The 16,142-nt window shown below is 41.8% G+C and overlaps 1 protein-coding gene across 4 annotated transcripts in view; it reads left to right on the plus strand.

Annotated features, from left to right (window-relative positions):
- Positions 1–15,217, plus strand: part of ARFGAP3 (ARF GTPase activating protein 3) — an 80,087-nt gene extending 64,870 nt beyond the window's left edge. For all 4 annotated transcript variants that reach the window (XM_077826041.1, XM_077826057.1, XM_077826031.1 and 1 more), the window contains 2 exons: positions 13,248–13,369; positions 14,079–15,217. In XM_077826041.1, the coding sequence (XP_077682167.1) occupies positions 13,248–13,369; positions 14,079–14,096 (140 nt within the window). In that variant the 3' untranslated portion in view covers positions 14,097–15,217. The remainder of the gene's footprint in view (positions 1–13,247; positions 13,370–14,078) is intronic.
- The last annotated feature ends 925 nt before the right edge of the window (positions 15,218–16,142 follow it).

The following is a 16,142-nucleotide window of genomic DNA, read 5'->3' on the forward strand; positions in this document are numbered from 1 at the left end:
TGTATACAAAATAACATTAGGAAGTCAAGTGGTCCAGTATTTTCTGATATCAGGTAGATTTATATGGCACCTTAATCATACTAAATAGATTTTTATCTCTACATTTGATAAAAGTCATAAAATCATTATTGAGGGAGTAAAAGCAATCATAAGTGACTCAGGAAGACCCAGAACGCTTAGATAGAGTAGTTACTAGATTTGAAATTGTTCTTCCTTAAATGCCTTAGGGCATATGTGTGTTTAACAAGATACTTACTACTAGGCAATATTACTTGCTTAGTTGGGCTTCTGTGAAGAAAGTTATGCAATAGCCCAGTCCATATTATCTCAGCCCTGCCCTGCTTGCATTAGCAAGGTGCAGTAGCAGGTGGTGTTAGTCATAGGTAGGGTTGGGGGAGAAGGCGAGAGATTAAAAGGGAAGGTATTGGATTGGCTGAAATTTAGGCTGAGACATAGTTGCAGCCTTAGTACATGGTCATTCTAGTCCAGTTATGTATTTGACCAGTCAGTAGCATGGCATGAAGCTATAAAAGACAATGAGACATCAGAGCATTTTAGTGCTCTAATTAGTTGGGTTTCAATTCTGTAGCCAGTGGGGAAAGGGAGGTAATTTTTAAAAAAATTGTTTGAAGAATAGTTAAAAATCTATAAGTAATTATAAATATAGTCTAGAAAAGTGAATGATACCCAACATCCCAATTTTACTTTAAAAAACAGCCACACAATTCAGTTTCAATATCTTAGTAAATTGTAGAAAATTTAAAAAAAAATCAATTTGTCTTCATTTTGGCTCCAGTGAAAACACATTTGATATTACAATGGCCTCACTGAGTAAGGTATGCACTGTTAATTTACTGGCTAATGCAGCAGTGTCACTTAGCACAAATTCCCAAATTGAATTTTAGTCAAAAGCATCTAAATTCAAGCAACTTTGAAGACTCTTGATAGGAAGGAAGCCATAGTGCCTAACTTAGAACTATGGCAGTTTACTAATATCCTCAGTATAGTGTGTGTATCTGTATGTATGTGTGTGTGTGTGTGTCTGTGTGTGTGTGTATATATACATATATATATAAAGAAAAATTAAAGGGACACTAGCTTAAAAACCATTTTTCCCCTGAATTTTTAACCTACAGTATTAGTGTTAGTTTGTCTACAATTACTATAGCAATTAGAAGGGGAAATATTTTTTTCAGTTTGTTTTTGTGCATTTAACCACACTTTTTGTGGAGACAATTTCATGTTTCCCCCTCTAATCAGTTCTCTGTGTGGTTTATGTGAGGGTCTTATACAGCAATGGAGGGAGGGGATGGGAAGACAATAGAAAAATATGATTGTAAAACAAGGATTGGGTTAGGTGTACTGTCTGAAACTACTTTTAACTTACGCTTTAAAAATAGATTCAAATTCAGGTTGAAGCAATCCTTTTAAATATACTATCTTGTTTTAAAATGTCTTGTAGATACCAGTATTTGAGTACAGTACAAACTATTACATCTCATGAAGATGCTATAGCATACATGTGCTGTGAGTGCATTCATTACTGACCACTTGAAAAATTCATATGGATTAGGGCGCTCAAGGAAGTGCATCAGATAAAGATGAAATTTTGTTGCCAAAGATGATAGGCTTTTACAGATTCTTTTCGGCTGGTATCACTAAGAAAATAATAAAAGGAGGAAGATACTGGAACAAGGTAGTAGCTTCGCCTCTGCCAACAATGGATCCCTTGCCATGCCCACAGTCTCTGAGGCAGCTTTATTGTAGAAACTTATGCAACAACAAAACAGTTCCGGTACCCACCCTGGGTTACAGTTCCTGGGGAATTTTCCCCTTTTCCTTTCAGGTGCCCATTATCTTCCCTCCTAGGGGACTCTGGCAGTCTTGCTGTGCCCGATTACTGCTTCCCTGAACAGTGCCATCCAGGCTTTTCTACCTGGAGGCCCCTTTTCAGAACAGTTCCTCCCAGGTTCCCACTTCCTCCCCTCCTAGGGGACTCTGGCAGTCCTAGCTCTCCAGGGGTCCCTATTCCCATGGAGCAGGCAGTGTGAGAGCCCTGTGTCTGTACTCTCTGCCTCTTTCCTGGCTGGCATTCAGCCTGACACACTCAGTCTCCCCTTCACTGGGTTTCTCCTTCTCTCTAGTCCCAGATACTCTCTTTTAAAGCTCATTTGGGTCAGCAGATGAGGCAGAGTGCACCCGCTTAAAGGGCCAGTATCACCGTGTGATATACTGTAGTGATTTGTACTGCCATTTTTAATTCACACAATAGTCAGTCTGTTACACATGCATCCCTCAACTATGGTGGAGAGGTAGTGTCCTTATCCTTTGAAAATTGCCTAACTTTGAGAAGCACGCAGACAGTGATTCTCTATAAAATGAAGGTAGTATGAAGTTCAGAAATTGGCAAAAAAAAGCTACAGAAATTCTGGAGTCCTTGCCAGAATAAAGCACCATTTTTTAAACTCAAACATTCACTTTCATGAATAGCACTTAGGGTTTATCGTAAAACACTTTCAAAGTGTTTGTTCTTGTAAAAAAAATCTCAGGTTAAATGTCTACATCTTTTACAAAACAAAAATAAGAGCTAGGAAAGGCTACAAGAACAGCCTCTAGTGTAATTAATTTCAAAGTTATTGATTGTCAATGGCACTAAATGGTGAAGTTTTACTGACAAAAATGCAAGATGCTTCCCAGAAAGCCATGGGAAAAATTAAGTTGCTTAAGATATTAATTTACATTATATCTGGATTATTTATATTCTTTGGGATTTTCATTTTTATTCATTTGGTTTTCAAAATTAGAAGACCAAAGGATATCTGAAGTGACAAAGTTCATAAGAAAGTAAAAATGGCAGTTCAGAAATTTGGTTATGTCTTTGCTACTGTTGTTTCAGATGGGTCTCACAGGTATAAGTGAAACTTGAATTCATATCACAATGTTGGTTTGATTAAAGAATCTGCAGAATTCAGGTCTGGTGATACCACTGTAGAAACAGCCAGTGCTGACCTTAACGGCAGTACAGAAAGCTGATTATTGAAAATGACTTTGCATCTTTCACTGCAAATAAGTTCTGCTATCCTGAACAATTTTTAATATTAAATACCAACCTGCATCACTAGTGTCTTAGAAATTATGGGTGGGAAGATACCAATTCAGATTATGGTTGGTCCCTAAAACAGCTATGGTGTAGACTTGCCATTAGAGATAATGAGGGTGTAGTTTTAATAGAAAGTTTGGCATCTTTTGCCTTTTGAGAGTCTAAAATAGTGACAAATTCATGCTGAATAAAAGGAGCAAGAATTTTTGCAAGCAGTCAAAATAGTTGTAGGGAAAAAGCTCTTCTCTTGAGGAAAGAATAAAAAAAATTGGAGGGATGATATCTGACCACATTACTCGTAATGGTCTGAAAGTTTCTCTTATAGGACTGCATCTTTTTCCTTGCTGCCCATAAGGTATCATTTCACTGTAGTGAAAAAGTGAGAAAAGAGTGTGTTTTGCAGCCATAGGAAAAGGATAAGGAATGATGATGAGGCATGATCCACAGATAAGGAAATTTGAAATTGCACTTTGGCATATAACTTATTTAATGTGCATTTACCTTATAAGTTACATGCCACAGTAGCAAGCAACTTTGTTTTGTATTTTGAGCTATGTTAGTGTAATGTGAAGCCCATAACTGAAGTACCATAAAAATATTTGAGTTTGATATTGTTATGCACTGAATTTACAGATTGTTCAAAAGTTTTATGAGTGTTCGCCCACAGTGTTTCTGAAGTATGTTTCTGCCACTCCCTTTGTTTAATCACTACGAGTCTCAGTGTGGCCTTTTGTAACACTTTGGGCCAGACCACTGGGTTGTCTATACCAGCATCAACCCATTAATTTCTGATTGAGCTACCTGATTGTCTTGTTCCTATCACTTCTGACTTTTCCTGTAAAAGAAACAGTTGAAAAACTATGCCTTTTGAAGAAGCGGAGTTCAGCTGTTTTGTATTGAGCACCATGTGGAGCTACCAACAACTAGAAAAGTCTTGGAATGGATGTCACATTCTGAGGTGCAGTCCAGACCAATTAAGAATTGTCACATTTTACCATGTAACCCCAAGAGCCTCACAATGCCTTGCTACTGTGGTTTTCTGCCTGGGACGCTCACAGTCAGCAACAAGTATGCACTCTATGTATTGGACAACCCTGGTCCAACACTTTGGATCCTGGAGCCTGCCTACAATACCACAGATTTCTACTGGTCTCTGCCAGTCTTGGTTAACAACTGGTAAGGAAATGCCACACTCTCTCCAGCCCCAGTTTTCCCCCAAAATGTGTGTTCTGAAATGTCCAACCTTATCTTGGAACAACCAGAAGAATGTTAAGGTCCATTGCTCCTTTAAAGAGCCAGTATTCAACAGTTTGTTACTTTAACTGGAGTTAACAAAGAGTTGAGTTTAAACACAGCACTGAAGTGGTTGGCATTAAAAATAAAACAAGTTTGGTTACAGAGATAGATCTTAAGTGAGTATAAGAATTAAAGTGAGAAATGATTACAAGAGAAATCAAGATAAAATGCTTTCTAGTAACTAAAATTTAAGCTAGATTAGGTACAAGGTAAAATTCTCGTCATGTTTCCATCAAGATGGCTGACCAAATTCCTGGGTCACGATCTGTCCTCCAAAGTCAAAGGGCTGGCACCTTTGTTGTCTTAGGGGAAAGATAGATAACGTGGGGTTCTTCTTCAAGGAGCGCCCGTCTAGGTCGTAAAATTGCTTATATTCCCATCTCTGTTTATCCCTTTTGACGGTTTTCTTTTGTCTTCCTGTCCTTAATTTTTTTTAATCGGTAAATATTATTTTGTCACCCCCCCCCCCCACAAATGGTGACTGAACAGCAACCTTCACCTCAGGCATGCCTGGTTCCCCTGGCTTTAAACGTTGCCTGACCTGCAGGCTATCTATTGCTGTATCGGATGGTCATGCTGTCTCAGGGAAACCCATATACCACAGAAGTGTGCACCCTGCAAGAAATTATATGCCAGGACACTGAAAGCCAGGGACCTCCAACGAAAACTATTAATGATGGAGAAATCCCTCAGGCCAGCCTCCGACCCAGAGTCCAGGACTCCTCCTGGCCAACGGTCTCCAGCAACAGCCTCAGACAAGAGCTCCACACAGTGTCTAAGGACCCTGCATCTAACAAGGCGACCAAACATTGGTCACAGTCATCGCCTCAGAAAGATCCCCTTAAGAAGAAGCGATCTCCTGGCAAGAAGTCTGCCCCGCTACCGACGTCACCGAGAACCTCGGATGAGAGGCACCAGGAATGTCTGGTACCGAGACATCCCGAGGAGCCAAGGCGCTGATACAGCCAGGCTCTCAGGTGCATGAGCTAAAGCTGAGCTCCCTAGCTCGGCATCAACAGTGCCGAAGAACGCCTCGGCACCAGCTAGTGTAATGGTGCCACCTGCTGCATATGCACAGCCTCACGAGACCTCGGCACCAGCAGAGCATACTGTGCTGCCCTCCACGGCACCGAGCTTCCCAGTACTGCAACCCTTCATGGGACAGGCGGACCTGGCAGACTCCTCCATGCTGGGAACATCCCTCTTCGGCACCAGTGGTACCCCAGTCAGACCAGGACCAACCTGAATAGGCACTCCGAGCAGATCTGCACCTCCATTATCTAGTGATGAGGATAAAGAGAATGATTCAGGTCTTTATACCCCTTGTAATTCCTCCCCGAAACCAGGACCCTCTCACCAACAACCAACTATGCAAGGACAAAGCTGGCAGGCACAACCATGGATACCACCTCCTGTTGTTATGCCACCCAGTTGGCCATAGTAGGACATCTACAGAGCCCAAAATCTTAAACTCCCCAACCTACCAGCATCAGGTGCAACCCGGTCCCCTTCACTCATGAACCCCCCACCGTTGGAGGCCCAGGAGGAAGAGGGAGAGGAGCCAGAAGAGGATTCTGAAGGTGTCACACTGCCACCCCCACCCATATTTCATTCTCGTCCCCAGATGAAACAATTATGCCATCACTTCCCATCACAGGAGTTGATTTCAAGTCCTTCCAGGACTTATGCAAAAGAGTTACAGAATCCCTGGACATCTCTTTAGCAGAGCTGCCAGAGACTCAGCATAAACTTACTGACATCTTGCAGGCATTCCCATCAACAAAAATAGCTCTGCCCATTAACACTACTCTAATGGATCCTGCAATGATAGCATGGCAGACACCGGCCACTGTCCCACCCTCCTGTAAACGCTCGGACAGAAAATATTATGTACCAGCGAAAGGGGCTGAGTTCTTATTTACTCACCCAACTCCAAATTCACTGGTCGTAGAGGCAGTAAACCAAAGGGGAAAACAGCACCAGTCAGAAACCACCAGTTATGACAAAGACTGGAAAAGGCTTGAGCTCTTTGAACACAAAGCCTGTTCCTCAGCCTCACTGCAATTTCACATAGCAAACTACTCTATTAGTGAAATACACCTACAACTTGTTTAATAAAATGACATCTTTTATTGAACAAATGCCAGAGGAGTCAAAGGAGCAATACAAAGCTAACATTGCGGAGGGCTCCTTAATTGCCAAAACAGCACTGCAGGTCTCCCTTGATTCTGCTGACACGGCAGCTCGTTCCATCACCACGTCCATGGTCATGCGTCGAGCTTCATGGCTCCACCTCTCTGGGCTTCCTAGGGAAGTACAAGTCACAGATGAGGTCCTGCCCTTTGGGGGACAAAAATTATTTGCAGAAACCACAGATCCATCCCTACATACTTTAAAGGACTCGAGAATCACCTTGAAGACAATAGGTATTTACGTCCCCCCAAACAAGAAAAAACGGCAGATTTTTATACCCAAAGATTCCATCCCACCCTGTACTCCCAACCCGAGACAATATGACTAACACCGCAAGCAAACACAAGCAAGGCGCAGGCATAACCAGGATCAACCTGCCACATCTCAACCATCAACATCCCATCAATCATTTGAAGTATTGGTCAAGGGCTCGAGACCTCTGTCTTCTCGCATGCCAGATTATCAGATAACATCCACTCTCTTTGGAGACCACCTGCTACCACACTACCCAGTCTGGAACAACATCACTTCAGAAAAATAGGTGCTGGAAATCAGCCAGAAGGGTTACTCTATCCCATTTATTTCTACTCCCCCACCCACCCACCTTCCCTATCCTTCTTCAGGGACCCCTCCCACAAGACTGTGTTGCAGCAGGAAATAAACCATCTCCTGTAACTAGGAGCCGTTGAAATAATACTACTCCAACACAGGGGAACAGGGTTTTATTCCCGTTATTTTCTCACACAGAAAAAGAATGGGGGCTGGAGACCCATTCTGGACCTACGCAAACTCAATAAATTTGTAACGATGCAGCCCTTCAAAATGGTTACCCTAGCAACCATAATTCCAGCATTAGAGAAAGGAGATTTGACCTACAGGATGCCTACTTTCACATCACCATTCATCCAGCACACTGACGATTTCTGTGCTTCACACTAGGCCATCAACATTACCAATACAAAGTACTACCCTTCAGCCTGTCCACAGCCCCATGGGTATTCTCCAAAGTCTTAGCCATCGCCACAGCTTACCTCCGCAGGCTAAGGGTAATGATCTTCCCATACTTGGACGACTACATCATAAGAGCACCAACACAACAGATAGCAGTACAAACACAAACCACATTAACCCTCTTCACCAACCTAGGGTTTCAAATAAAGGTTCAAAAGTCCACCTTGGTCCCTGTCCAACAGCTAGAGTTTATAGGGGCCTATCTCGACTGTCTTGCAGCACAAGCAAGATTATCCCAACAGCGATTCCACAACCTAACCAGGCTGATAACAATCAGACAGCCCCCAAATGTCCGCTAGGGCCTGCTTACGACTTCTTGAGCATATGGCTGCTACAACTTATGTAGTCAAACATGCCCGACTGTATTTGAGATGCCTACAGGCCTGGCTCCACGCCTGCTGTATACCACACAAGCATTCCCTTCACAAACGGTTCACTATACCCCGGAGAGAGGAGGATTCCCTCAAGTGGTGGATAGAACTGCAAAACATCTGTTCAGGGGTCACATTCCAACAAAAAGCTCCCACTATAACAATCACCACAGATGGCTCCCTAGTGGGATGGGGAGCCCATCTGGACAACAACCCCATCCAGGGACGCTGGTCCCCAGCAGAAACCAACCTACATATAAACATTCTAGAAAAGTATGCAAACACTTCCTTCCGCTTATCCGCAACAATACCATCCAAGTCCTCATGGACAACACAGCCTGCATGTTTTATATAAACCAACAGGGCAGAGCTCGATCATACCCTTTTTGCATTGAGGCACTCCACCTAGGGCTATGGTGCATATCCAACAATATAGACATTTCTGCAGCTTACCTGCCAGGACTTCAGAATACCATGGAAGACCATCTGAGCAGACACTTCTCACAAATCCATGAGTGGGAGATGGACTACCGAACCCTCGTGACCGTATTCAACCAGTGGAGGTTCCCTACTGTAGACTTATTCACAACAGCTCACAATACAAAATGTCCTCAGTATTTCTCCTGAGCGGGGCTGAGGCACCACTCACTGGGCGATGCCCTCCTCACAATATGGGAAGCACCACTAATGTACGCGTTCCCGCCCGGAACTAAGCCGGGTGTTACACAGAATCAGACAGGACAAGGCCAGGGTCATATTCATTGCGCCCACATGGCCCAGACAGACGTGGTTCCCATACCTAACACAGATGGTGGTGAAACCTCCTCAAACCCTTCCACAACTTCCTAATACAGGAGGCTGGCCGCATCATTCACCCCAGCCTAGCGGTTCTCCATCTCAAAGCCTGGTTACTCCATGGCTAATGGGGCTGGATCAGGATTACTCTGAAGAGGTTAAAGGTATTCTCTTGAATAGTCGCAAACTGAGCACACGCAAGACTTACACTCATAAGTGGGTAGGTTTCTGCACCTGGTGCGAGGCTCATCATAAGTCTCCTCATTCTGCCCCTCTACCCAGAGTCCTGGACTATATATTAGGCCTTAAAAAGGCTGGCCTCTCCAATAGCGCCATAAAGGTACACTTAGCAGCCATTGCCTCACTACAAGTTAAGGTAGATGGAACCACGATCTTTGCTTATCCAACCACTAAACAATTCTTAAACAGCATGACCAACATCTATTCTCCTCTAAAACACCCTACTCCTATATGGGACCTTAACCTCATGCTACACATCCTCATGGGCAAGCCATTCGAACTCCTTGTGACTTGCTCACTGCTACATCCATCAATGAAGGTCTCCTTCCTTATTGCAATCACTTCAGCAAGAACAGTAGTGGACCTAGGGGCCCTAATAGCACACCCGCCGTATACCACATTCTATAAAGACAAAGTCATCCTAAGACACCACCCTAAATTTATACCTAAAGTAGCCTCTTCATTTCATTTAAACCAACCCATTTACTTACCTGTGTTTTTTCCGAAACCCCACGCCAACACTGGGGAGGCATCCCTTCACACTCTCGACGTCCGTAGAGCTCTGGCCTTCTGCTTAGAAAGAACAAAGACATTTAGAAAATTGTCCCATCTTTCTTTTGGTCGCAGAGCAATCAAAGGGTGAGGCCATCTCTAAACAAAGATTATCTACATGGATTTCTGGCTGTATCCATCTGTTCTGTCATCAGAGCAACACCCCTGCTCCACTGGGATTCGTGCGTACTCCACCAGAGCGCTATCCATGTCTGTAGTATTCCTCAACAACATACCCATCGTAGACATTTGCAGGGCAGCTACCTGGGCTTTGGCCCACACGTTTACCAAATGCTATGCCTTGGAACTACGTTCCTCTGCCGACACTCAGTTTGGACTCTCAGTGCTGTTCACTGTTAACAAAAATACTCCGAAGCCCCTCCTTCCCTCGAGGGGTACTGCTTCATAGTCACCTAAAGTGGAGCAACCACAGGGACACTCCTCGAAGAGGAAGAGAAGGTTACTCACCTTGTGCAGTAACTGAGGTTCTTTGAGATAGTTGTCCCTGTGGGTGCTCCACTACCCTCCCTTCTCCCCTCTACTTCGGAGTTTCACATTGATTCTGAGGTATTCTGATTCGGAGTTTCACATTGATTCTGGGGTAGAGAAAGAACTGAGGGATGCTTGGCTGCGCATGCTAAGTGGTCACTCAGAGCGGCGCGAGATGGCTTCCGTGCATGCGCGGCCAACTGGGGCACTGCTACTACAAATCTCTGATTACAAGTGCAGGGCGTCAAGACACCTAATATGGAGCACCCACAGGGACAACCATCTCGAAGAGCTTCAGTTATTGCACAAGGGGAGTAACCTTCTCTTTCTTGGTCCCCTTCTCTTTTATAGTCCAGTGAATCTTTGAAATGGAGTATTCTGAAGGATACCTCCAGCTCAGTCTATTTCCAACTGTGAAGTAGTGTGACAGAATACACTCCTGTATTTACATGCTACCACACTATTGTAATAATCTTTTGTACAAAGTATGCCTTATAAAGTATCATTTGAAAACTCATTATTTGCTGTTCCGTATTGTCCTGTTAAAATATGGATGGAAAGATTGTTTGTGAAGTTATAAGATTCCCCCTGTGATGTTATTAACACATGTTCCAAACCCTACAGCCCTGCCCAGGCAGAAGTCAGGTCTGTCCTAAACAAAGGAAGCAATGTGTGCTTGTCTTAATTTGCCTTGAAGCAGTAAACAGAGTTATCAAGCAGGAAGGGAAAACAAAGGAAGTTCAAACAGGTGAAAAAAAACATACTGTTGTCTTCTTGGGTCTCAGCTGGAAATATTTTTTCAAGTGGGGGACTGAAACTATTTAAAAAAAAAAAAAAAAAAAAGAGGGACAAATGCCCCAAGGGGACACCCTCCCCCCCCTTGCCCACCTCATTCTCCACACCTGAGAAGACAAAAGGAAACAGCCATTGGACTCTAGGGGAGGGGTCCTGACCTGCGAGTTTGGTCAGTAATCTGCTGGAGCCTGGAGAAAGTTTGCTTTGCAACTAAGTTAGTTTTGTAAGTAGATACTAGTGAGAGTTTTCTCTTTATTTTTCTTGTAACCGTGTCTAACTTTATATCTCATTACTTATCCTCACTTAAAATCTCTCTCTTTGTAGTTGTTAAGTTTGCTTTACTGTTTTATCTAATCCAGTGTTTTTAAATTGAAGTGCCTGATAGCTATTTAAGATAATAAACTGGCATATTATTTCTATAAAGGAATAATGGATTTAATATATTTGTACTGGCCAGGACAGGGCTGGGCAGTACAGGACATACATTTCTGGGGGACGATCTGGGACTGGGGTGTGTTGAGGTCACCCTGCAGTATAACCCAGGCTAGTGAGAGCCCAGGTGTACCTGGCAGGCTGCCGTTACACACAGACACCTCAGGTGTGGCTTGCATGCTGGAAGGCTGTTTGTGAGCAGCCCAGATGGGAGCTACTGTAAGGCACACAAGATTGCAAGACGGGTGACACCACTACTCATTCCCCTCTGGGGTTGTCTGCTAAAATGCAAATTGTTTAGTTCTTCAAGTCATGGTACCTATGTGTATTCCACATGTGGGTGTGCATGCATGCCATGCACCTCAGTCTGGAAGAAGTGTCCGTTGACCCACACGTACATGATGCATCCCCTTGTGCTTCAAGCCGAGGGTATAATAGGTACAGTGGGTTGACGCCTCTTTGGTTCCCTCTAATCGCTGCACGGCCTGAGTCAGAAACTCCTGTTCCTTCACACTCTTAATTTTACTAAGAGAGTGACCACTCCTTGTTCTGTGTACCTAGTTGCAGATAGTTGTATATTGTCATTTTAGTGATCTATACGTTAGTGTAGTTCTTTCCCTGTTTGGGGAACATTCTCCACCTGGGGACTATGCCCCAGATTCCGTGATTTAAAAATTGTGTCCTGCCTGCACTCATTATCTGTGAGTGACAAACTCCAGAGGTGCCTCTACTACCTCGGCAAGACACACATTGTGGCTTCGCCTCTATAAGTACTTGATGGAGGAAGCCATTTTAGACTGAGGGCATGTTCTGATCCGGGACCGATGGAGCCCCCGGTACAGCGACCATCATTGGTAGTGAGAGCCCCTCTGATCACCCTTTATGCCCCTGGTCTGTTGGTACTGAAGACAAAGGACAAGTACCGACATTAGAGTAAAAAACACTGTCATGAGCATAAAAGCAGATCCCTATCATAGATTGCTCCAACGCACAGCGTTTCTTCCCCAAGCCAGGCCAAGTTGGGTGAGATATTGTGCGCGGATCCGACTGGACCAATGCCCAAGCTTCCACATGTGGAGAGTAAGGCTAGGTTCAAATGGGATCTGATGGTACCAATAACTGCCATGGTACCCGTGCGTCTGGAACACTCACCTGTGTGTGCCCCCTCCTGCCAGTGCCTCTGCACCTCCTGGATAGTATGGCCCCACTGACACCACCTAGGTCCTCTGACATTTCCAGAGGTGCACCACGGACTGCTAGATGCTGTGAGCCTTTCTTGTTGACAGCACTGAAGCTTACAGCTCTGTGGGTCCTTAATCTCATCCTCTCTGCCCTCATGAAGCCCCTCTTTGAACCGTTGGCAACGTGCTCCCTCTCCCACCTCTCAATGAAAGTGACATTCCTGGTAGCCATAACCTCAGCCACGTGGGTAGGTGAGCTAGCCGCCATGATAGCAGATCTCTCCTACACTATATTCCATAGGGACAAGGTATCGCTACGGCATCACCCTAAATTCCTCCCAAAGGTAGTGTCGGAATTCCACCTATACCAGTGCATCCACCTTTGAAGCAAAACACAGGAGCTGTTTAACAACACACAGCAAGGCTAAATAACAGTTTAGGAAAGGAAATCAATAGTATTTGTATCCAGTTGAAACTGCAGAGGAATCTTATATGTTGGCATAGTGTAATTGCTCAACTTGGAATGTGGAGTGTATGTTTTTAGAAAATAGCAGGTTTGGTAGGAATATGTACAAATTCTCAAATGGACATTTGAAAATATAAAGCAAGATGAGTCTGAGTAATTTGATTAATTGTTTTATATCTAAAGGTTACTTTTAATTTTTAGAACTTTAGTTAGTATGGACATTCAGACATTCATGGGGTTGGTGTTCAATGTAGTAGATACTGTATTAAAAATAGCATGTTTTGAGAGCTATTATCACTATTGCATGTTTTTTATTCCCTATATAGGAAGTTACAGTATTGCAAATGTCTTGCCTTCAGCTCCGGATATGGCTCAGTTTAAACAAGGAGTGAAATCAGTGGCTGGAAAACTTTCTGTTCTTGCTAATGGAGTCATGACTTCTATACAGGTTAGTAAATTAGGAAAGTAAGAAATATTAAAAATAACGGGATAGATATTGAAGTCTTGTCATGAGGATTTATTCACATGATTCCTGTTAACTCCTTAGGGGGGAAAAAGTTGATTGTTTTTATATAATGTAGCTGAAATGTCAGAGAATTTTCATAACAGATGGTAAAATATTTAAAGCTTTTTATGACTTTCCAATTAATTCACTTTTCTTAGAGAAGTTTCCATGGGTACAGTTGAGACTTAAAAATGACTAAAATGTTCCTTTTCTTATAGTAATTGAACGTGCATTCTATCAAGCATATTTGTTGCTCATATCCCATTTTAGAGTAACTAGTAGTAATTTAACTGTTAGGCTTTTGTCTCTGTAATTGACGTGATAGAAAAATGTACCACAGAGTCCCGGATGGAAGGACCAATATTTTTCAAAATAGACACTGAAACTTAAAATCCTAAATTCATAATTAGGCACCTAAGTAAGAGGCCTGATTTTCAAAAGTACCAAACGCCCATCAATTCCCATTGAGCTCAGATTAAATTTTTGAAATTCAAGAGCCCAATATTAAGCTCTTATTTTTGAAAATCTTGGCCAATTTTCTAAATGTGGTGACTTTAAAAATTAAACCTCACTTACTTTTAATGAATATTACCATATTTAATTTATCTTGCTGTGGAAAACATGCCCATGAGTGTTTTGTTCTTTTTTCTAGGATCGATATAATTCTTAACCAGTTGCATATCAACATATTTAAGTACACTAAAGAAGAATTTCTCTCCAGATATGCCAGTGATCGCATTGCTGATTGAAATGAAGGCTGCCTTAAGGCTGTAGAATATTTTGCAAGTTGTTTTGCCACTTTTGTTTACCATGTTACTTTCTGGTTCTTGGAATTTTTGGACTGTCACTTTATTTTTATGTAGCAAAAACCTTGTAGTAACTTGTTACATCACTTATGCTTTTGTTCCTTTATAGTGTTGTATCTTCCAGTGTCCTTAGTGTTAAATACAATACCTCTCTCTCTCTCCTCCTCCTCCCCCTCCCCCCCCCAGTTGGCTGTGGGGCTGGGAAGAAAAAGGTGGATATAAGGGCGCTTACATGGAAAGATGAGACTTACTGATCTGAATCTCTGCATCTGTAGTCATAAACCTCAGGTGCCACATGTATACACAGTTTGGCTGCTCACATTTTTGTGTCTTGTAGAAACGAAATCTTAAGTTAAAAAAATCATACATTGAAATGGTATTTAGTGTATTATAGCAAAATATAGGACTTGATTTGGACCTTTGCTTGTCATGAAATAGAAACTCTTGAAATTCATGTTGTTCAGCATTAAAATGACAAGGGAATATTACCTTGAGAGCATTATTTCCTCTAGAAAATCTTTTGTTTAGGGTGAGGTATGAAATATATAAATACTCAAGTAAAAAGGTAACAATCTTAATTTTGTCATGGGATCTATTTATTCATAATTTTGAGAATTATTAAAAAATTGCAATATAGTCTCCTTAAGTGCTCTTAAACAATCAGTATCGTGTACAAAATGAACAAAATTCAAGTATACATAATTATAGGGACAGATAGAGTAGTTTAATTGACTATTTAGTTTTGTTAGGTATTTTTAGAACAATCTTAGTTTTTTGATAAATTACGAAATATGTGAATAAGAAAATATAGTGGGGCTGTGTTTTAGACAGCCTGGAATTTGTCACTGACAAAGTATTTTGCAAATTTTGTGGATCTAAAAAACCCCCAAAATGAGTTTCCAACTGATTCTGTTCTATAGCTTTATTTCTTAAACAACTCTCAAATTTGTAAACTGCTAATGCCTAATAAAAACCATTGAAATCAGTTGTATTTTTCTTACATACATGTATGCAAGAGGCCAGTCTTTAGTTTCTTAACCCACCATGCATGTTTGGTTTCTATACTAATGCTGTGCTTGCTGTTTGGAATTAGTCTTTAATTAAAATAGAGTGAAGTGGCCATTTCATATCAGTTTGCTATGTTTATAAAGAACACCCACTGATTTGGAGTGGGGGAAGGAACCTACAGTGCTAGTAGCTTTGTATATTAAGATTTTAATCTAGACACATCTGGACACTACATTTCCTATCTAACTAACCGAATTTGATTCAAGTTCTTCTTTAAATTTAATCTTTACTTGCTGTTCTGTCTGATACATCCTGATTTATTAATCCAAAAATCCTTTATTTTTTATAAGAGCTGAACACAGCTGGGCTTTTGTCCTGATTAACTACATAGCTTTACTTTAGTAGACAGTGTTGTTGTTGTTTTTTCAGCCCTGATATCTAGATACAGAAGACTTGAACTGCTTCTCTAAATTCCGCCTCATGTTGTATAAGGAAATGCCATATTTGAAACACCCATGCATAAATATTGGTATTGATGAGGTGTCATTACATGAATGAAGTGATTATTCACAGTCTTGGTTCTATGGGAAGACTGGTATGTATATTGTGAGGAACGTTTTTTTTTTTCCCTCATGTGCTCTGTAGAAAGAGCAAATCACAAGTAGAAAAGACTGAGAAATTATAAATAAGGATAAATGTAACCATAACAAATTACAGGTAATGTCTGTTAGACTAAAACCCCTCAGTTATCTTAAAAGCAAACATACCATAGAAGAAAACTGATTTGCATTCTTCCTGATAGTTAAAAAAGCAAAACAAAAAACAGTAATGTTGTGGAGGGAATTATAACAGGGGTGGCCAAATTTACTGTCCCTCTGAGATGCATACAATAATCTTCAGAA

This window comes from Eretmochelys imbricata, chromosome 1 (genome assembly GCF_965152235.1).
Source record: "Eretmochelys imbricata isolate rEreImb1 chromosome 1, rEreImb1.hap1, whole genome shotgun sequence".
NCBI classification, from domain to species: Eukaryota; Metazoa; Chordata; order Testudines; family Cheloniidae; genus Eretmochelys; species Eretmochelys imbricata.